Source organism: Sciurus carolinensis, chromosome 5 (genome assembly GCF_902686445.1).
Source record: "Sciurus carolinensis chromosome 5, mSciCar1.2, whole genome shotgun sequence".
Lineage (NCBI taxonomy): Eukaryota > Metazoa > Chordata > Mammalia > Rodentia > Sciuridae > Sciurus > Sciurus carolinensis.
In genome coordinates this window covers 158,139,415-158,162,023 of record NC_062217.1, presented here as the reverse complement: position 1 = coordinate 158,162,023, position 22,609 = coordinate 158,139,415, and the positions used below count along the sequence as shown (strand labels likewise).

Below are 22,609 nucleotides of genomic sequence, written 5' to 3'. Positions count from 1 at the left end.
CAGATGGCCCCACAGTTCCCCACCCACCTGCTAGCACCCTGGCCCATAGCAATGCTGGCTGGCACACAAAGGTGACCTAAGAAGACATCTGCAAGACAACAGGGACAGGGGTAAGAACATACTTCTAGAATTTTGAATCCTGACTCCAGTCTTTGCCAATCATTAGTTTTGTGAGTCTGCATCCCAGATTTCTGAACTATAAAGAAGGGATAAAGATGCCACCTGCCTCACGGGGGTTATGAGCAGTCTAAGTGAAATAATACATGCCAAGTCCTGGAATGCCGTCTACTAGGTAAGCGAGGACAATAAAAATAGCAATTACAGTGTTTCATCATGGAAAGAACCAACATGGAAGACAACTGAAGCGCTCACCAGTGGAGGGAAGAATCGACAATCTGTGGTACGGTTTTTAGGATGGCATATTTGCAGCAGTTAAAAAGAATATGTTGGGCTGGGGGTATAGCTCAGGTGGTAGAGTGCTTGCCTAGCATGCACAAGGCCCAGGGTTCAATCCGCAGCACCACCGAAAAAAAAATAGAATATGTCCTCTGTGTACCAACTCACAGAGATCTCTAAGACCTGCAGTTAAGTGAAGAAAGCAAATCATAGAACATCAGGTGGATAGTGTGATCCTATTTTCAGTGGGCAAGACACTGGCTACCTGCAGGCTGGGGAGAGGCTGAGAGATGAGCTAAGGCCTTTAACACTAGTTTCATGTGGTTCTCCTTGTTTGAATTTGTTTCAATAATCCTTTACAAATTTTGTAATGAAAAACAAAAATAAAAAGACAAGAATTATAAGGCAGCAGAATTCACCTTTAAATTTTTGCTTGTGTTGATTGAATTTCAAGTTCTCGGGTGACACAAGACTGGGGGTACACTCTTGGTTGGTTGCCCCACAGTGCCCAGTTGGGTGTCAGGTTGTCCAGTGCGTACTGACTGGATGACTGAGTGGACTGTGGTCTCTGAGGCAGGCGTGGCAAGGGTTTTCCAGGTTTAAAATATCTAGGAGCATCATGATTCATTCTAATGTCTGCCTTTTTCTTCTTATTTTTTAAGTTTTTGCTTTGGAAGATGGTATGCCACAAATTTATCCCTTAAAGAAAAAAATCTGACTCTTCACAAGTGTACAGTACACTTGGTGCAAAGAATCAGTCAAAGTTCTTTGTTTCTTTTTAAAGAAGAAAACGAGAAACGTGGATGGAAGGGGTGAGCCCCCCACGGATGAGCCCTTCCCAAATGGGGGACATGTGTTTGTCGGTGCCATTGGCTTATCACGCTTCCTGGCGACACTTCCCCAGTGACATCTTCCCAATCTCTCCCTCCAAGCAGCTGCTGTTCCTCCTCCTTTCCAACCTGTCAGGGTTAATGCAAAGACTCGAAGATGATTAGGCTGGAGTGAGTCACTGGTGGCAGCAGGGAACACAGGGAACTTTCTTTTTCTTTCTTCCTTCCTTCCTATTTTTTCCCTACTCCGCCCCACCAGGACTGAACCCAAGGGCACTGTATCACTGAGTTCCCAGCCCTTTTTATTATTTTGAGATAGCTTCTTGCTAAGATGCCAGGCTGGCCTCCAATTTGTGATCCTCCTGCCTCAGCCTCCCAAGTTACCAGGATTATTGGTGTGTATCACCATGCCTGGACCAGGGAACTTTTTAAAAGTATCTTTCCTCTTACTGTGAGCTGCTACTTAACTCCCCTTTTTAAAAATATGTCCTAGGTGGTTCTATTATCACACTTCCTCCTGCCCTGTCCCCATATCCACCCTTGAAAAACCACTGATCAAGTCCAATTCCATGTTAACAGATGAGAAAACTTGGGCTCAGGGGGTATGAATTGTCTGAAGGCACATCATCACCCATATATGGAACAGGAAAGACAAGGACCTAGGTCTGTCTGTGTTCAAACCTCCTTTTATCAGCCGTCTACTCTGTCCCAATCACAGTCTAGTCAACATCACTGAAGGTCTCAGACAGGCTGGTCCTTCAAAGAGAAAAATTGTAGCAGTACTCCGGGAAGGTCAGGGACAAGGAGAAGATAGCAGCAGAGGAGCTGTATTTCTGTTAATTGTGTGGAGGCTGCTGAGCCTCTCATCCCTGCCTGATTAGGGACTGAACTTAGCCTCTCTGGAGGTCAAGAATAAAGCATTCTCTGACAGGGAAAACAGGGCTCTCTGAGCTCTGAGTCCCTGCACGGTGCTGTTCCAAGCCTGGTTCCATGGAGTATCTGCTCTACCACGGACACCTGAACTTGCAAGAAGTCTTAAAGGAACATTTTGCCCATCTGGGTTATGGCACCATACTTAAAATGACAAGGACAAAATGACAGAAAGCCCTGGGGTGTTGGGGGTGGGGTCGACACGGAACTGTCATATCCTGGAGCCAAATTTCAGGAAAGACTGTGCAATTTCACCTACCCAGAGGAATACTAAGTTCACTGAACACGTCTTCTGGCTCCCAGGAAGGCAGAAGAAGAGGCTCTTTCAGCTCCACTTCAGGGTAGTCCGGTGATCTCACGTCCCGCGATTTCACTTCCACGTACCTGGGGTTTTCTGCAAAACATGAGCCAAGCCAAAGGACTAATGAAACACAGCATGCCTCAGAGAGTCCCTGTAATTCTGTCCCCTGTACTGTGTGATTGGGAACTGTCCCTTGGACTGCTAAATCACATGAGGCAGGGCTGCTGACTGCTAATTAGAACCAAAGCGCTGTAATTAAGAGCATTTTCCACTGCCAAAAGAATGCCACACACGTAACACTCGGCAAGTCTTCACGCTCGTCCCGGGGGATGGGCTGCTGTGGCCTTTGGCTGGGGTGATCCACATCCCCTCCACCCACAGTGTCCCCCAAATCAGAATCGCTCCATCTCTGCAGGCACAGGAATTGGGGAAGGGATCTGCTGACATCCACTGAGGCTGGGACAACAGGTAACACCATTCTCCCCCCAGGCTTGCGAAGCGGTGTTATTAAACGTGAACTCCAAACACTGGGTACGCTAATGAACCACGGACACTGGAGCATGAGACCTAGGCCGCAAAACAAAAGGGGCTGGATCGAAGAGGTGAAAATGTCAGCACCCCTTTATTCCCGCCTCCTCTCCACAGTCTGGGTCTCCTCGTTCCTCTAGCCACAAACAGGCAGCTTGCAGCAGAGTTTCCATGGAGACTCAGATCCCAGCAGGTGAAAAACAGCTCAGGTCAGCTTGACATGGAGGAGGAAAGTCCCATCCCCCAGGTCCCGACAGCTTGGGCCACCCACAGGGTCTGGGTTGAATTGTTTATTTTTCAGCCTTTCCTCTGTGTTTTCTGCCCCATGACCCTCACTTCAACCTTGTTACACCGTGAGCGTTCTGTAAAACGAATCTCTAGTTATTTTCACTATGAGACTCTCCAGGGCTACTCTCCTTCCCTCCCCCGCAGAGCCCTTGATAGATCTCGGTTTCCACTTGGCAGAGGAGCAGGGGCTTAGCCTATTTTAAACTCTCTGTTTCATGATGTCACAGTGCCCAGCATAGACACAACATCACCTCCGGTGGAGGCAGAGTCCCTCCTGGGACGAAGCTCTTATCGCAGTCAGACCCTGGGGGGAAAATGGGTCTGAGATAGTAAGAAGGAGAACAGCCATACCCCTCATCAGGCCCTGTTCCTTCCCTGTCCCCTCCTTGCTCTCTCTTCTCCCACAGTCCCTTTCCCATCACAGAGAAAACAGCCAGGGGAGTCCCCCACATGCAGACGGGAGCGGCTGGCTGATCCCAAGGAACCCAAACCCCTTTTGCTCAGAATTCAAGCTAACTTTAGATGTCCAAGCCCATCTAGGCTCCCACAAAGGCAGAGTGATTTAGCCTGTCTGAGTTTGCTTCCCAGAGCACATGCCGCCACCTATCTGATTTCCTTTACAGCATTTGCCTGAAAGCTCCTAACAGTTTAACTAGGCTTTTAGAATTTTGCTTCCGTTAGTAAATGACTTTCTGCATTGGCTTCAAGGCGAGTTGAAAGCTCACTTGGTTTTGATCCAGCCTGCACATGCCCATCCTTCTTGAGGGAAGCAATGGTCCGATCCACCCAACCGCCCAGGAGAAAGGGGAGGTAGTTACCCTCGGTCAACACTCCTTGGCAAGGCTGGCTTTGGAGGTCGGTCTCAGGAGTGGGGCTGGTTTTCTCCTCCAGGAGGCTGCCTTCCCCAGCCCCATCTTCGGGGGTCCCCCTGGCCTTGCAGTCATCAAGAACTGGGCTCTGCTGTCGGGCCCTCTCCTCGGCTGGCTGGGGGGAAGACATTTGCTGGGCTGTAGGGGCCAGACAAACATCTGAGCTCTGCGCTCCCTTTGCCTCCTTCTCGTAGCAATCCGAATCCTCCAGTGAGAGGCCTGTCTCCCGTTCAGCTGGCTTCCGCTCAGCGTCCAGATTTAGGCCAGGCATTTCCACGTCCGTGTCACTGGGACAGCTCGTGGAAGCCGAAGGCAGTTGTCTGGACAGCTTGGGGCTGATTTCTGCAGCCCCGTTCCCTACGGTCTTGACTTCCTCCCCGGTGAAATCCTCGGCCAAGTCCAGATCTAAGGTGGTGGTCACACAGGGACACACTTCAGGGCAGATTTTGTCTCTCTGGGCAATAGGTATAATTTCTTCCAGCTCCGGGATGTCTGGCTCCATGATAAAATCTTCTTCTTCCCCTACCTCGTCCACTGTGACGAGCTCCTCCATATTCGTGGGGTACCAGTTCTCCCCCTCTGCCTCACTTCCACTCTCCCAGTCTTGCTCCTGTGTAAGAACGTAGAACGGAGGTCAGAGAGTGGCTGGGTATCCAACCGGAGGACACAAACCTTGGCCATAAGGACACCTCAAACCAGAAAGATCCTCAGCATTCTTCCTTCTACCTGGGAAGGATTACTGGGTAATGAGAAGCTGTGAACCACTTGAGTCCCACATCACCGACTTGTGCCGAGGATGAGACTCAAAAATGGCATACCATTTGGAATAAATGCTTCATGCTTGATCTACCATGTTGAAAACAAGACAAAGAATTTCAATTCCTAGTTCATAACAGATGCTTGATAAACAGGTTTTGAATGAATGAATACATTATAAATGCTAAATGCCTGCTGGAGCTAACTCCTTGTCTGTGGGGACACCATTAAAAGTAACTGTGGCAAAGTCTCACAAAATTCCTCCAAGCAGCTTTTCACAGGAAGGCCACCATCTCAGTAGCCAGAGCAACTTCCACCCTCACCCTCGACCCCTCCTAAGGTTTTCCTCCCTGCAGCCCATGAACTCAGCAGACAGATTTGGGGGATCAGCTTCTCCTGCCTGGAGAGGCACAAAGCCAGCCATGTTCCAAGAACTTTTTTTTTTTTTTTTTTTCCGGCTGTGGAAGCCCCAACCCAGAAGGACTCTAACTGGTTTTCCTTTTTAATTAAATAAAATGGCCATCACAAGCACAGTAAGTGTCCTGCTGTTCCCAGGGCCTGGGCCTGCCGAGGTCAGGACCCCAGCTCGAGTACCTGAGGCGGCGTCTCCCTACCTCCTAAGGGACCTGCTTATTTTGAGAGACTGGCTCTGAAGCTGAGTCTTTTTTGGGGCACATGTTCTCTCTCAGGAGCACGGCCAAGTTGCTGGAGAGCGAAGCGGAGCCCAGGCAAGTCAGTAAAGATCTTCTCAATAAAGATAATCCAAAGATCCCAGGCAAAGCCACCCACTCCAAGAAAAGGTGAGGGGACTAGGTCACTCATGGAACCAACAGTGGGGTCTCAGACACATTTGATAGAGCTGGTCATTGCCAAGCAGGGTGGGGACTCTCATGCCTCCTGGCTGAAGCACAGATGTGACTACACTGCTAGTATCTGGACAAATTTACCTTCTTTGTCCTTGTGTTTTCTGGATCAGAGGACTCTGTCTCTTTCTCCTGTCTGCCCACTGACTGGGGGCTTCCTTCCATGCCCTCCTGCTCCTCTTTTCCAGCCTTACCGAGGGAAGAACAGAACAAACAGAATCGACCGTGAGCAGAGGCAGGGCAAGAGGGGGCACCAGGAGAAGAGTGCCACCGAGCGAGCGCAGCTGGCCGCTGCAGATGCACCTCACGCCCATCACTTCCTCTTTCTTTACAGAACCCCTCAAACACAGCTGTTGTCATCACCCTATTCCACGGAGGAGGAAACTGAGGCTCAGAGAGGTTAAGTAACTTGCTCACAACAGACAGAGGCAGAGAAATGTCTTTAAAAAAAAAAAACCACAATACCTTTGTTTTATTTATTTGTTTTTATGTGGTGCTGAGGATGGAACCCAGTGCCTCACACGTGCTAGGCAAGAGCTCCACCACTAAGCCACAACCCCAGCCCAGAGAAAAGTCTTAAAGTCTGGTCTGACGTCTTTGTAAACTGCATATTTTCTGCAGTGAGGGTAAGTTGAAGAAAACAAGGGTGAACTGAGTTCGGGTGACCATCCTGGTGACATCTTCCCAATAGACCCATCCTGCCCATAAAAATATCACAAGTGGCCACTTGTGGGCAGGAAGGGCTGTCACCCAGCCGGTGCCTCTCACCTCCTTTGCCCTGTCTCTGTTCTATAACCTTAGCCAAGCTCACACTCCCTTTCTAGTCTCCCTCCTTCCATTCCTTCCCCATTTAAGGTCCTCACAGTAGTGTCCATGAATGAGAAACAGAACACCTGAAAGCAGCTGTTTGGCTTGAGAATTTAGGCTTCCAGCCTTGTACAAGGGTCAATCATCGATAATCCACAGGCCACATTTGAACTGCTGCCCATACGTGAGCTAAGAGGGGATATTATAAGGTTGAACAGTTTCATTTTAAACAGTTATATAAGTACCCACATAAAATCCTGTTTTGCCTTTTGGCCCACACAGAATATCTACCATCTGATCCTTTGTAGAAAAAGCATGCCAATCCCTGCTTTAGAAGTTTCTCCCATGACTTAAACTTTGACTACTCCTGGGACTTCCTGGGGGCAAACTGCATTTTCTTGACATTTTTGGCTGAGACTGGTTCAAAGTAAATGACTCCAGCTCTAATTACTTACAACCAGACACGCCCCCTTGGGCCGACAAGGAGTCAGCTGGGGCAGGAGCCCAGGGCTGACTGGTTTAACCTGTTACAACCAGACAGGAACAGATCTTCAAATTGTCAAGCCCTTGTTCTTCTCAGTGTTTGGAGACACAGATTCCACCAAAAGCTTCAGCTCAAGTCTTCTGACCCAAGTATGAAGTGGCTACAGATGACCTTTTCAGCCATGGGAAGCCACAGCCTCTACCATACGGTGACCACTTTTCTTTATCTCCCTTAATACATTATTCATGGCCCTCCCTTGCCAAAATAAATAGCCCTTATCCTTCACAAGCAGTTCTCACAGAAACACACTCCTAAAAGCAACAGTCAAGCTGGGAGAGGCAGGGAACCTGGCTGGAAGTCCCCAAAGAGGGAGATCCCTGCTTCTCCCTGTAGGTAAAGGAGCAAGGTGGTGCCATCTCAGACTTCCCTCTGCCCTAGGGTCACTTCCAGGTGAGAGACAAATGCAGTCCATGCACCCAACTGCCCACACTGGTTAAAGACTAAGATATTAGGTTCTAACAGTTCCCAAGAGGGCTCTGCCCCGGACTGTTGCTAAACTATCTCCTGACTGGTCTCCCACTTCTGCTCTGAGCATCCCCCAGATCTATTTTCCTGTAAGGCAATCAAGAATGACCATTCTAAGATGCAACAACTATCATATCTTCACTTCCTTGACAAAACGTTTCATTTGCTTCCCGTCACTTTAGGATAAAGGCAAACATCTCGAATCTGCCTACAAGGTGCATGATGCCGTTGCTGTGGACAAATCAGCCTCCCCTCCCTGACCGTCTCTACGCCAGCAACACTGGCTTCTAGCCACACAGGGAGCCATGGCATAGGCTGTTCCCACTGTCCAACCTCCTTCCTTTTCACCAAGGAAATACTTACCATGCCTGCACATCCCCACAGGCACATCCTGATCCAGGGACGCCTCGGATTCCTTATAGGTACTAACAGTGCCACAGACCTCTCTCCTCGGCACTTCACAGTGATACTCTTCTGTTTATTTGAGGAATGACTTCATTAACAAGTCCTTCTACTAGATGACTGAGTTAGGAGATCAGGAGTCAGTTCCGCTTCACACACAATTAGTGACCGTGGATACTGGTCAATACAAAACAGATCTGACAGAAGGGGTTGAGGTGAATAAGAAACCTGCACCTGCCTCAGAGCGTGCTAGGGTCTCTGTACTGAGTGGTTTTTCCATTTATTCCTCTTACGGATTGTTTATACTAGGGGTTGCATTCTGAGGATCTCTGGGCTGCAGGTGATCCACAGACATGTTTTCGTCTATACAGTTTGGAAAGCATGGGAAATTTTATACAGATATCTGGACTTGGGTCTTGCTCCAAGAAAAAGAGATCTAATAGTAGGAGGCAGGCATTCCTAAATGACAATTATAGACTAGAGCTGAGCAGCTGCTGGCTGCCCCCCGACAGACAGGCACCAGAGATGGTCTGATCGTTTCCAATTGGCCCCATTTTTCCATCCTTTCTGGTCCTGCCTGGCTTCTCTAACCTGGGTGTCTGGGTCCAGTGAAATGGAAGACTTCTTTCCCATGCTTTTTAAAATCAGAGACATGGTTTCTTTCCTTCCTCCTAGGGTGCTGTGGTCAGGGCTAGGTTTCATGTGTGGACTGGGCCACTGAGAACACTGAGTAAGTGCACACTTGGGCTTCTCCACCACAGACACTTTCTCCAGAGATCTCTGAAGACCTCTGCTGAGCACACCCTCATTAAAGTGCTACAGCAGCCTTGTGATCATGTCCATTTTACAATCAAAAACAACGAGGAAGAGAACAGGGTGTGCCCTGGTTCTCAGAAGCCAGGTCTTTACTGTCAGAGTCTTGGCTCCTTCATTCATTCTTTCAACAGTGCTTATCAAATGCCTCCTCTGTGCCAAGTCCTATGCCATGAAACAGGACACAGCTGTGAACACAACAGACTAAGATTCCTGCCTCATGGAGATTACACTTGGGGGTGAGGGGTGAGGATAGATGCTAAATAAAATAAAGAGGCTAAGTAATTAGCACTACCCAAAATAGGAAATTGGAAAAGGGAGAGAAGTGGGTTGATGTGTTGAGACTTTATGCAGTGGTAAGGGATAAATTACAACCAAGAATAAAGACAGAGGAGGTGGGGAAAAGCCCAGGTGGAGTCTGGGGTGGTCACCTCCTTGGCAGGGAGATCGTGTGCAAAGGCCCAGGGGGGAGAGGAACCTGGTAGAAATGCAGAAAGGACATGTCCTCAGCCTGTCCCTATTGTCCTCATTTTGAAGTTCAGTCATTTCTTATTAACTGACTTCTGGGACAGTCCTGTACAGATCTGGGTTTTTCTCAAGTTCATAATATGGAGTTTGAAAAGAGTATAGAAAACATTTTGTTCTACTGTTATTCCAACACACAGCGTTGGGTTGCCTGGCTCCAAACCCACAGAAACAATCTACTGGGGACCCTGACAAATACTTAATGACTCCCCTCTGAGGGCTACAGAGACAAAATCAACTAGAAGTATAGAATTAGGAAAACTTGGGCTTTTCTGGGAATCTTTCTGGCTCTTGGGATGACTCAGTGTGTGTGTCCCTTAAATGGATAATAATATGCAATGAAGCAGGGCAGGAAAAATCAGGTTTCCAAAGAAGAGTCTCAGAAGTGTGGGTAGGCATGCAAGGGGGCAGCTCTACCCCTTTGCCAAGGGCACATATGAGGCCTGAGCTTACACTCCTGCCAACTCCTGCTCTCTGCTACTCTGAGCCTTTTGTTGAGGCACTGACCCATCCACCAGCACCCTGAACGCTTCCAAGACAATTCAGCTATACTTTAGTGTCCATGGGGATGTGTCCAGAACTCCCTTCCTGCACCAACATCTGCAGCTGTTCGAGTTCCTTTCATAAAATGGCACAGAATTTATGTATGACCTAGACACATCCTCTCGTGTACTTGAAATTGTCTCTAGATTACTTATAACACCTAATGCCATGTAAATGTTACTGTGAATAGTTGTCACACTGTATTGCTTAGGGAATAACAAGAAGAAAATAAGTCTGTATATGTTTAGTACAGACTTAACATTTTTCTGTCAAAGGTTTCAATCCACAGTTGGTTGAATCTACAGATCCAGAACCTGCAGATTACAAGACTGATGGTACACTCTTGTTAAAAACATCTGCTGGTCGACTAGGTCCTCCAGATTCGTTTCAAGACCTTAGCAAGACACACAATATCCTTCATGAACCCACTCTATCCATTTTCCTAATCTCATCTCCTGTTCCTCCCCTTGCTGAGTCAGTCAGGAAAACATGTGACCACTTTAAATCAGGCAAAAAATTTACTAGGTATCCTTTCAATAGAACACTGGGCATTTGTCTAGCACATTCTTCCAGGGTATCTGATTCTCCAGGGGTTAGCACCTTTCTTGTCTTGAGCTGAGCTATTTCACAACTTTGTAAGTTGCAGAAAATTGATCAAGATACGAATAATTCTTGTTCAGAGAGATGCAAATGGATTTTACCTGACAGAGATGCAACTGATTCCCCATCCTCTGTGGAAGAGGCTAGTTTTACATCATTTGCAAATTTGTTTCAGCATTCCTGATTGCTTATATGCTTGCCAGCTCTTTGGAGTCTCCTTTGGGCTGACTTTTACCTCTTATGGGTCCCTCAGTAATGAATGAATTGAATAAAATCTTTAGCATGTGTTCACTATATGTTTACACCAGAGTTATGATTTTACTTTTTAAAAAACAATCATCTTAATATGCCCTAAAGATGTAACCACATGGAGTATCTCCAGGTTCTTAAAGATAGTCTTTCATTTTCACTTTTGCCCTTACTACTGCTTCTTCCAGGAACCCCAAGCTGCTTTTTGTCCACATTTAATACCCAGCCCAAATATCACCTTCTCTGTGCAATTTTCCTCTTCTCCCTGGGCAGAGTTGATTGCCCAAACAGCCACTCGTTCACTATAAATTCCAAGACAGGTTCTGTTGTATGCAAATTATTTTATAGGTCTGTCCCTACCATTAAACCTTCCATTCTGCATAACACAGGCTATGTCCTATTCATCTTTGAATTCCCTGTGCCTAGCATACCACCTGGCAAGATGGCGCTGCACCCCTGTGTGTGGGAATGAAGAATGAAGTATCCAAAAGTGACCTCCTGGTGTTTGTGGAGTTGAGAATTGGGTGCCTTATTTGGACTTAGTAGTTGTTACGAACTCCTGAGTCAGGGTGGCCAGAAGACATGCATGGAGGATTTTAAAAAATCAGGTTGCTTATCAGTACCTTAAAAGTAGAAGGTACTGGCAAGAAGGAAGCATAAGCCAACTCAGAATACAAACCCGGTACCCAGAGTCCTGCCCATGACCCCCACCCTCTGTGACGACGAAAGCAGTGTGGCAGGGCATAAGTCTTCTTGACACCTGGATGGAAGTGCCAGCCAGTTGCCATGCATTTTCATTAAAATGGAACTAAAACCTTGTGGGCAGTGTCTCCAGAAAGATACCACACCCTGGGTACCCAGTATAATTTAGTGGGTAGTGACTCCTTCTCATATACCACTCTCATCAGAACTCCAAGATTGGCAGATGCTTTTGGCAGCAGAGAGGACAAAGTGGACCAAAGATCTAATCTCCTTTGGCAGACTCTGTGGATTCAAACACTCAGGGTCACTCTACCCAGACAAATAGGACTACAGAAGGTCTTTACCCTACGTCCCTCCCTAGCTTCCTGAAAAGGAAACAAAGTGTCATGGGCTTGGGAGCCAGGTTGTCCATAACGATTCTGGCTCTGTCTTTCACAATGAAAGTCCTTGGGTAAATAATGTAGTTCTCTGTGCCTCAGTTTCCTCATTTGCAGTATCAATGATACCAACCTCTCCAGGTTGCTGTGAGCATTAAGTGACTTAATTGAGAGCACATGTAGAGCAGAGTGCCCGGCAAGCTCACTCATTCAGTAAATGCTCAGAATCGTTACATTCTCCTCCCCTTACCAAGTGAAGAGATGGCATCATTACCTCATTCTCCGCCATTTTGCTTTCTTTTCTTTCATCAGCTCCTTCTTGGTCTCTGTCGGGTCTCTTGGTTTTATTCTTCTCATTCTGCTTGGATGTGGCACTCTCAGGGGCCCTAGTGACCTTGGGCCCCAGCCCATCTTCCTTGCCAGAGTCATCAGGGTAGAGGTGTCTGCTTTCCCGCAACCTGGCCTCATCTTTCCTCCTGGACCTCCCAGGGGCGTCCTGCTGCTTGAGGTACTTGTCCAACTTGGCCTTGGGCTCTTTCCTGTAGTAGCCATCTTCCCGACTTTTGTAGCTGGATGCAGAGTGGAGGGGGTTGGGGGACCCAGACCTCAGGTACTTTTCCCGGTGGCCCCTCCCTCCTTCAAGTCGCTCATCCAACTCAGCTTTGTCCAGCTGTCGGGGATAGTGTTTGCGATCATGTGCCCATGTGTCCGTCCTGTCCCTCTTGTCCTCCCCGTTCTCCCTCCAGGGGACTGGGTCTCGCTCCTCCTCCCTCCTGGCAAAGGGAGAGTGCTCCCACGAGTCCCGGCCATTGCCCCAGTCCCCTCGGGAAGGGACTGGAGGACTGTGAGAAGAGCTGCAGGAGGTGAAGCTTGGAGTGTGGGACCTTGGGGAGAGTGACCGGCTCACAGGACTGCGAGACCGAGGACGTTCTGGGCCATATCTGTGAGGGAGCAAAGGAGCAGGATTTAGAATTTGCATGCTCCCCACCCCATCCCACCCCAACCCACCCTGACATACTCAGTCTGTCTCACAGATATACTGGGCATAACCCTACCCAGCTGGACACTCTTCAGTCACAACTGCCCAGAACCACAGGACATGGTCCAGGAGAAAGACCTGTCCTGCCTACTGGCTTCTTTGAGGTGGGACTTTCCCTAAGGGTGGTATTGGCCACTCTCTACCCTTTGCTCATTCTGTTCCTGGGAAGAATAATTAGATTGGTTTAGTTCAGTCGTATCCTTTATCTTCTTGGAAGTGAGCTATGCTCAGAGACTCAGGGACTCTCCTCCTGGGGCTATGGATGTGGGGACCAGGGGTCCAGGCTGTCTTGGTCCAGCCTGAGTAAAGCTGCCTAACCCTAGTGTTCAATTAGTCAATCTCTTTATAAGACTTGAAGCCACCCCTCTACTTGGCCTCTATCAGAATACAGGTGACCTCTTGGCTTCTACTTTTCTCGTTTGGTGCTCATCTTAATTTGTTAAGATCCTGGGTGTGAGAGAAGCATACTAATTGTTAGCAAGTGGCAGGGCGTAAGGGGGAGCCCAGAGATTTCAAAAACAAAGAATTAAGCAGGCTTTAAGGGTTGAAAGAGACCCCAAAACCAGGACCTTCTTGTACTCGAGATGAAGAAACTGAAACCCAGATCAGGATCCCAAAATGCCTGACCCCCCTCCACTCTATCTCAGAAGTGCAGGCCACATGATGTGGTCTTACATGTTGGTTACAAACCCGAATTTTTAAAAATGCACAAACATTCTAAGCATGAACACTTAACACACATACACATACCCACATACACTCTGAAGCCTGGTATCAAGCAGACCAACCGAGCCACATGTCTGCTATCCTAAAAGGATGGGCATTTTTCATTTGGTTCTCAAATGTAGGACAACCACACCGCCCTTACTGGCCAGGGGACACATGTGTGTCTTCCTAGGACCAGGCTGCCTTGACCATCGTGGGAGACAGCCTGGGCTCTGACCTCCACAGTGAGGTCAGAACACCATCTGTGGCATCCCTGGGTAAGAACTATGGGCTGTGCTGGCCTCGTGCCCCCTCCTGCCTGTTTCCCATCTTGGTTCTCTTCAGGGCTGTCTTTACAAGGGAGCGACCCTCGTCAGCTTGTAGCTGTACCTTGATCTGGTCACCAACTTCAATTGGAAGAAATGACTTGGAAAACCGCATGCATCCTATGTTCAGAGTAAGTGTGCAAGAAGCTGGGTGTCTTGAGACCATCTGTATTCTTTTCATTTGTCTACATTCAGCTCATAAAAAAACAAGAGCTGGCTCTAAACAGAAACCACACACACCACATGTATGCTCAAACTGTTCTAGGGGAGAACAGACTTGCCTCAAAGGGCCACGTATTAACAGACCCTTTTTTCTATTCCTTTCCAACAAAGGAAAAATGGCCGAGCTTTTGCATTCCCTTGAGGTTAACCTGAGCAGCCCTTCTGGACTGGTGCTTTCCATCAGGAACACGGACAGGTAGGATCCAGAAGGGAGGTGGATGGGGCAGAAGCAAGGATAGGGCTTGGTGTGACTCAAATCCCAACTGCAATGTTCCAACTGCCTAGAACCTGCCCTGAGACCCGAAGCCTCACCTGTCTGCTTCCCGGAACATGTCCCTCTCCCTCTGGGAGTGGATGTCCTGGATGATAGCGGCCACAGTTTTTCCAGGTTTCTGGGCAAAGTTAGAGAGATCACCATTAGATCAGAGGTGGCCTCACCAAAGCCAGAAGGCAGCAGCAGTGACTCTGATACAGTCTACCAAAGGGGGGAAAGTGCCTTTCATTAGAGAGAAAAAAAGGCCTAATCCAAGTGATGAGGAGGGTGAGCATCATACCAAATGAGGTAGGTCAGAGGTCCTGAGAGCGTGGCATCCATGGAGCTGGGGATAAAAGGAACCTGAGTTCATTGCCCACGTGCTAAGGACAAGCAGGGTCCCTTAATCCCCACCTCTTTCCTCCCAAATTAAAAATAAAAATTAAAAAAAAACTTAAAACATGAGGGAGGGAGGAAAAGGAGGGACATTATAAACTTGGAAAGAGATCTGAAGGTCACTGGATGCAGCCTCCGCCTTTTATATGTGTATAAACAGACTGGGGTCGAGGCAGATTCTGCCCTTCGTAACTCCAGGACCACTATTCACACTGTTTCCCATGCAGATGGTGACTCCCAGAGTTGAGCTGGGTTCAGGGTCAGAGAGTTCAAGAATCTGAACTTGACAACAGACACTTTACCTCCAAGTTCCTTTCCATGACGCATGACCCCTTCCCTGCCTTATTCTCATGTGTTCGTACATAGAAATCATCTGGTATTCAAGGTAAACTTGTGAGGTGAACATGGAGAGCTGTTTGGAGCCTTTCACAGCTGAAAATGCCAGGCACCCCAAGGCTCAGCCCTTTCCAGAGTCACTGTGTGCTAGCTGTGCCAGAACAGGACCAAACCAGCCCCCCAATCTTAACCAAAGCCCTTTCCTAAATCCTGGATAGACAAACAATAACAAAATAACAAAAAGTTAAATGCTTTCAAAATATAAACTTATGAGCACCAAAGAAAGGGCAGAAGCATTTCTCAAAAGACTAAAGAATTCATCCATTTAATAAACAGGTATTGAGCAAGGTGACTTTTAGGGTATATAAGTTATGTTTCAATAAAACTCATATAAAAAAAAAAAACCAGGACAAAAACCCCTCAGTCTACAATGTCAAAATGTGATAAACATTTTTATTGAGAAATTTAATCAGTTACTTTCTTTTTTTTTTTCTGGACTGGGGATTGAGCACAGGGGTGTTCTAGCACCATGCTGTATCCCCAGTCCTTTTTATTTTTTGAGACAGGGTTTTACTAAGTTGCTGAGGCTGGCCTTGAACTTGTGATCCTCTTCTTGCCTCAGTCGCCTGAGTAGCTGGGATTTCAGGTATGCACTGTGGTGCCCAGGATCTCAAGTATTCCTTTTCTCCTCATGTACTTCTACAAAACCATAAAAGTCATTCAAAATCAGGTACCATCATGTATCTCATAGTACAAATGGGAAAGCCAGGTTCAGAGATGTGATGTGGCTGGAACTAGGATCCAGTGAGTACTCTAAGTGGATAAGCTGCTAGCCTGTGTCACTGTGGAAGTTGAAGGCCAGGCTGGGAAACACACAGAGTAGGTGAGAATGAAGAGCGAGCTGCCCATGGTTTCAGGGTGAGAGGTCAATGCTAGGACACAGGGAACAGATATGGAATGTTCAATTCAGGGGGGGATCTCTTATCAGCTCAAGATGCAAAAGGAAAGAAAGTGGAAGAGAAGGCAATTGGCCCTACCACGTGAAGACACAGGAGGTCAAGAAACCAGTCAATTCCTGTACAACAGCAGGTCTAAGAACTTAGCACTAGTTGGGACAGCCACCCCAAAAGGCACCTTGTAGCTTTGGTGAATGGCCCCTCTATGTACAACTATAGCTATAAAAGTTGACCCTTTATGAGCATATGAAAAGTGCCACTTCCACTAACTAGGTCACCCAGAATGCATACAGTCAACCAGCACCTCACCCTCTTGAACTGGGCCACACACAGGGACCAGGGATGAGCAAGTGAAGAGGCTGGGGCTGCTGTCCTGGGCTGAGAAGGCTGCTACCCAAGCGGCTTCCTGTCTCCCTCCACCCCACCACCCGACTTGAGACCACCGGTTCTTCAGCCTGAGTAATTGGTCACTCCCTTGCTGTAGAAGAAGGAGGTGACTGTATTTAATGTGGATTCCACTGAGTGGGTCTCCTCCTGCCTGTCTACCTTGAACCTTACAATGGAAGCCAGCTACTGTATCATCAAGGGAAAAGCCAGCTGGGATGCTAATCCACAGAAAGACCCACTACAGTGCTGCCCTCACGCGGGCCAACACTTAAGGAGCAGGGGAGCTTGAGAAAGTTGGTGGGAGTCATCAGGACCAAGTCCATGTGATGAGATCTGCCATTACTCCAGAGGACACATCCTGGGTCCCAAATCTGATGTTCACACTACCAAGTTAGAATAGCAGGCAAAGGCCAAAGAATGTACTCCAAACTGGGTAAAATGTACGTTACGATTTTTCAGAATATAAAAGTAAAAATTCCCTGAGGTGGTTAGATGGGGGACTTTTGTCCAAGGTCCCAACTATCTTCTGCTCTTTTGGAACCTCAAATCTTCCCGATCATTCCTTCAAGTCCAGACACAGGAGGTCACAAGGACTCATATGGAACAGGTGCCCCATAATACCAGCTCTGAGAAGAATGACTGGAGAGTCAGAGGGATGGAGATGCAGAAAATTAACTGGCAGAGACAGAATGCAAATAGGACATGCTGGGGCTAGTGATTACAGGCATTGTGTCCCCTTCTGAGGATCAGAGGGTCAGTTCCACTATTAGAAGTGATAATGGCAAATTGTTTGGCACTCTCTGGTCCAAACACCCTGCCAGCTGCTATCTGAGAAGGGGACAGAAATGACCAAAGATTTTCAAATAACAGAATTGACTTCTCAAAGCTCCAAGAAAAGCCTGTCAACCTTTCTTTCAGGGCAGCTTCTGCATTCTGTGGTTAAAGGTGTAAAGAAGGCAGATGGAACAAAGTTGTCAACACCTCAGAAAAGTCAAAAGGGAGGGAACAGAATAGGCCTATGATGAAACTTGGGGTAACTTTTTATTGTGGTAAATTTTGAACACAGAAAATAGAGTGAATGGTAGATGGAGCTCTATAAATCCCCTCCCCATCTTCAACAAATCTGTTCAATCTTTTTGCATCTGTACCCCCACTTACATGCCCCCCCAATTATTCTGAAGCAAATCCCAGGTGTCGCTTCTTTTCATCCATTCTTTGATGATACTGATGCAGTCCAACAACCACACAGGGGCCACCCACGGGGCTCACAATCAACACGTCTTGCTGCTTCTAAGACAGGGTGGTTGATTCCAAGTCCCATGTCGTGCCACAAAAATGCTGGCCCACTGAGAGGGAGACACCATGACTTGAAATCTCAACCCAGAAAGAGCAGCCCCGGCCCTGCCTTCCACTGGCTGGGTGACCTGGGGTCAAGACTGGTTGCCTGTGGGAGACTCACTTTCTCCACCTGTAAAGGTGGGATAATGAGGCCCATCTGCCATCCACCAAAAGCAGCGTGGCAGGCTGCACCCACGAGAGTTGTGGAGTGCTTGGCAACATAAGAGGAGCTGCTGGGCAGTTTTATGTCTTCAGACGGCTCCGCAACTGTGGTTCATACCCCCAGCGTCTTGGGAAGATGCTGAGATCATCCAGATGAGCCAGAGTCCATCAGAGCCAAGTCCTACGGAGGCAGCCCCAATTGTTTCTGGCGTTACTGGACATCCCAGCCTCTCCATTTCCTCTCACCCGACTCCTGCCTAGAAACTCCCTAAGTAGGGTCTCCTTGGAAACTTCTCCTTCTTTATGTTCCTAAATCATGCCAGCATTTACCACTGAACTTCTAGTAGCCCCCATGCTTGTGGACTTACCTTTAAATCTTGTATCATTTTACACAAGAATAACTACTCTCCCAGTTAGATAGTAAGCCCTCTCCCACCCAGGACCGTGTCTCAGATCCATCACAGCTGTTAGTGCCATGTGCACAGAGAAGACCCTCAACTGTCAATTTCCCAATTTAATCTTCTCAACTGAGAGCATCGCGGGCCACTCATAGGTCTGCTTCTCATGACCAGAGGCCCTCTGCAGCCAGGAGGCTGGCAAGACCAGTGACTCTGAAACCAGGCCCTCTGCCTGCAGAACCCTAGGACTGTCAGTCCCACCCCAAACCTACTGAATGAGAATCTGGGCATGAGGACCCCAACACTCCCTCGGCACCTCTCAGATGCAGTAAGTAGAAGACAGTGGTTTAAATTCTACCTTGGAGACATTATGACTTTATACTTATTGAAGAAGTCTCCAGAGAACAACGCAGAAAGATTCCAGTCATCCTGTCCTGGTCTGCAGCAAGGCTGACACTCTTTAGAGGCTGTCTTTCTTATTCATTCTATGGGTACCTGATTTATGGAAAGCTCTACTCTAAATCCCCTGAGGAACAGAATCCCTGTCCAAAGAGAGTATGGAGAAAGAAGATATGGGCATAGGAAACAGCACTCAAAAGAGATGAAAAATACTTTAAAACCTATTCTTTCCCTCCTGGCACTTTGCCTCATGAGCAAAAGGCAAAGTTAGAGCAGAACCATGAATCAAAATTTGCCCCCACCTCTACCTACCCTGGTGGGGCAGGATGTGGTAACCCCTTTGACTCAGACACAAGGATGTGGCGTTTTGCCATCTGCCTGCCCAGTAGCCATTCTCCCTCCTCTGGTAGGAGCTGTTCCAACACCATCTCACTCCAGAGGTCTGCGTAGGTCCATCCCTGGCTCTGAGGATGTAGCAGGAGATGCAGCCGATTCAAGTATGGCCTTCTCCAGGCCACAGAATAGGCTAAGGGACAGGCACATGCACTAAGCTAAAGAAATCGGAGTGACTCTTAGGACTTTTTTTTTTTTTTCTGTGGTGCTGGGGATTGAACCCAGGGCCTTGTGCTTGCCAGGCAACACTCTACCACCTGAGCTATCTCCCCAGCCTGACTCTTAGGACTTTTATGGGAGCTACTAGGAAAATCCCTGACTCTCTCTTGTTGAAGGACATGGGGACATGAGGAGCCAGAGCTGCTGAAGGCACTGAGGCTATCATGCCATCTAGAGGAGAGAGACTGGGGCTGCTAAGGGCCATCCCAGGAGGCACCCAAAAACCAAAGCCAGGACAGCAAGAGGCAGAGAAAAAAAAAAATCAAGTTCTAATGATCTCATGAGGGTCCTGAATCCACCCATACCTGCAGCCAAGAGCTATTCCTGGACTTTTACTTTACATGAGCCAATAAAGTCCTTGTTTTACTAAGTCCATAGACTTAATTGGAATGAGTTTCTGCTGCTACTTACAGGGAGAATTCTAGCTGATTCATGTCAACAGAGGAGCATAAGGAAAGCATTACTATGTAGTTGAAATGCTCTCATGTAAATTATCCCATGAGACTGTCACATTGACCCTGAGAAGCCGTGTAACAGCGTGGGGAGAAAAGTCCTACTGAAGATCAGAAAATAATGTGCTCCAGATCCTTGATACTTCAGGTGTGCTTCGAGGACCAGGAACATCAGCATCTCCTGAGAGCTTATTAGAAATACACAATCACAGCTCTGCCCCAGATCTGCTTAGTTAGAAATGCATTTTGACACGAACAGCAGGCGATGTGCATGCACCTTGGAGTATAAAACGTTCCATTAGAATGCTATTTTTGCAGTTTCCTGGATGGATGACTGTAAGCAAATTACCTTATTTCTCTCTCTCTTTTTTCTCATGTGGACAATGGAGATCATAACAACATAATATAACAATGAAGACAGAGTGCAAAACCAAAACAATGCTAGGTTTTAATCATGCTTCTTCCAGTAACTGTGATCTTGGGCAAGTTACTGAACTTCTATTAGCCTCAGTTTCCTCATCTATAAAATTGAGATAATAATACCTGACTGACAGGGTTGACGTCAAGATTAAGTAGATAATGTATGCAAAGTGCTTGGTTCATCACCTGCCCCAGAGTACCAGGACTCAATTAAAGGTATATGTTATTGTTGTACTCTTGTAATTACTGTTATTATCCACCCAGCATACTTCATAGGGTAGGGTGAGGTGAGGCCCAAAAGAAGATGTATGAAAAAATTTTTTTTGCTTAAAACCAAGGAAGTCAAGGTATAGTAAATTCCTGATCTGGATGCTGAGGTTCACAGAGGTTATGCAACTTATTTAAGCTCATTAGAGTGGGAAGGAGCAGAGCTTGGGTTGGCACCTCCACCCTCCAATCTGGCATAGGTCACATGGCTATCTATGGTTCCTTGTTTCCATGTCTTTCCTCCTGCCAGACTGAGCTTTCTGCAAGCTTGCTCCCTCTATGTCCATGGCATCTGGCCTAGTTCCTGCCCATAATAGGCACTCATTGAACATCTGCTGAATGCAAACTTGAACCATTTGACCTCTTTAACCCATAGTTTTTGCATCACCCCAACCTAAACTATCTCTCTTGGTAAAGTGCCTTTGTACTTTAAGAAGCTGATTACTGCTGTTCTAATTAGAAACTTGTGATGACATCTCATTTGGACACCAAAGCTCCTCCGGGAACATAGTGCACAAACTCAATTCCAGCTTTCAAGGAAGAAGCCAGGAGAACAGGAGCTGGCATGGTACAGAACAGGGCGGGATCTTCTACTTGTCTGATGCTTTCATTAGGAAAAAAAAAAAAATAGCAGATTCTGCCTGAAGCAGAACTGTTGGCAAAGAAACTTCAGAGGCAATAATGCAAGCAAAGCAGAATCAGGACTTGGGAGACAGGTTGACATGTTCTCCATTTACATATGTAGACTTGTTGGAATGCTAGTCCTAGCTAGACACTACTAAGCCTTTGTCTTTTGATGTCAACCTTGAAGATGAAGGGCAGATTAAGGACTGTGAGTCTTGAACAAAATAGATCCTAAGTAAACATGGAATGAACTGGAAAAATTCCTATTAAATGGGACAATAGAAAGCACAAACTCGGAGAGTAGATTGAAACACAAATACGGCATTAATTACAATAAATCCAAATGGACTAAATGCTCCAGTTAAAAGAACTCCTGTCAATCAATTAGAAGACAATGCAAAAGAAAAGTATGGGTAGATGGCTTTAAAACAACAACAGCAACAAACCAAAAACAAACAAAAACTTCCCACCAAGAAGATCCAGATGGAATAGTCAATAAACATATGAAAAAGTGCTCAACCCCAACCAGTCGTCAGGAAAATAAAAATAATGGTAAACTTTACACTGTCCCCAGACAGGCAAAAACTATGTACATGTGTATCAGAATTACACTTTTAAGAAGGATATCAACATTGTCCCTAATATCCTAAAACTAGAAACAAGTCAAATGTCCATCGAAGTAGAATGGATAAACAAACTGTACAGCCATAGACAGAAACATATATACCAGTGAAAATACACAACATACCCAGTGACAAGGAGGACATAATGTTAAATGAAAGAAGCAAAATCTGAAACAAAGTGCACAGTATGATTTCATTCATATAAAGCTTAAAAACAGACAAAACTTCAACTTCTCACCATTGATCACTGTTTAGGGAGTCATGAATGGGAAGTAGAACTAGAGAGAAAGCACAGAAATAATTATTATTGTCCAAGTCGGGGTGAAGAGGGAAGTCCCCAGCATGAGGAGGGACTCTCAGGGGCTTCTGGGTACTGACCATATTCCTTCTTGACTTTGGTGGTGCTTTCATGGGATTTAGGCAATTTCCCCAAATATTACTTTTTACATTTTATATATAAAATTATCGTCTCTGCTGATATTTATTTTACTTCTCAATAAAACAAGAAAGAAAGGAAAAAAAACAAGAAAGAAAGAAATGCAGAATAAGCTAAAACAAAATTGGAGCACGGTTTGGAAATATTTCAACTCATCCCCGTGTTCTTCCAGTGGTCAGGTTAGTCAAGCGCTACTGAGAAAGACTTCTGTGGGGCTTAGGACACAAATATGGAAGAGGGAGGAAGCAATAAGAGACCAAGGTGGCGTCAGAGGAAGAACAGTTACTGAGGGCCTGTGTACTCAGAGCAGAAGCTGTCTTCAGGGTTTATGCCTACCTCCCCCCACCAAAAGGCAGCCAACCACCTTTCCCACTGACTTCCTCCCTCAAGACTTCCTTCGTAAACATCTTCCCCTGTAAAATCATCCTTTGCCCATGTAGTCTCAGGCAGCCCTTTGCATTTGGCACTTA

General features: G+C 46.8%; 1 protein-coding gene across 1 annotated transcript in view; it reads right to left on the bottom strand.

The window, feature by feature from the left end:
* The window catches only part of Rbm20 (RNA binding motif protein 20), a 177,745-nt gene that overhangs the window by 11,966 nt on the left and 143,170 nt on the right, over positions 1-22,609 (bottom strand). The window contains exons 8-12 of the mRNA XM_047552872.1: positions 14,393-14,472; positions 12,063-12,729; positions 5,846-5,950; positions 4,092-4,752; positions 2,416-2,550 (exon numbers count right to left, since the gene is read on the bottom strand). Coding sequence (XP_047408828.1) covers positions 2,416-2,550; positions 4,092-4,752; positions 5,846-5,950; positions 12,063-12,729; positions 14,393-14,472 — 1,648 coding nt within the window. The remainder of the gene's footprint in view (positions 1-2,415; positions 2,551-4,091; positions 4,753-5,845; positions 5,951-12,062; positions 12,730-14,392; positions 14,473-22,609) is intronic.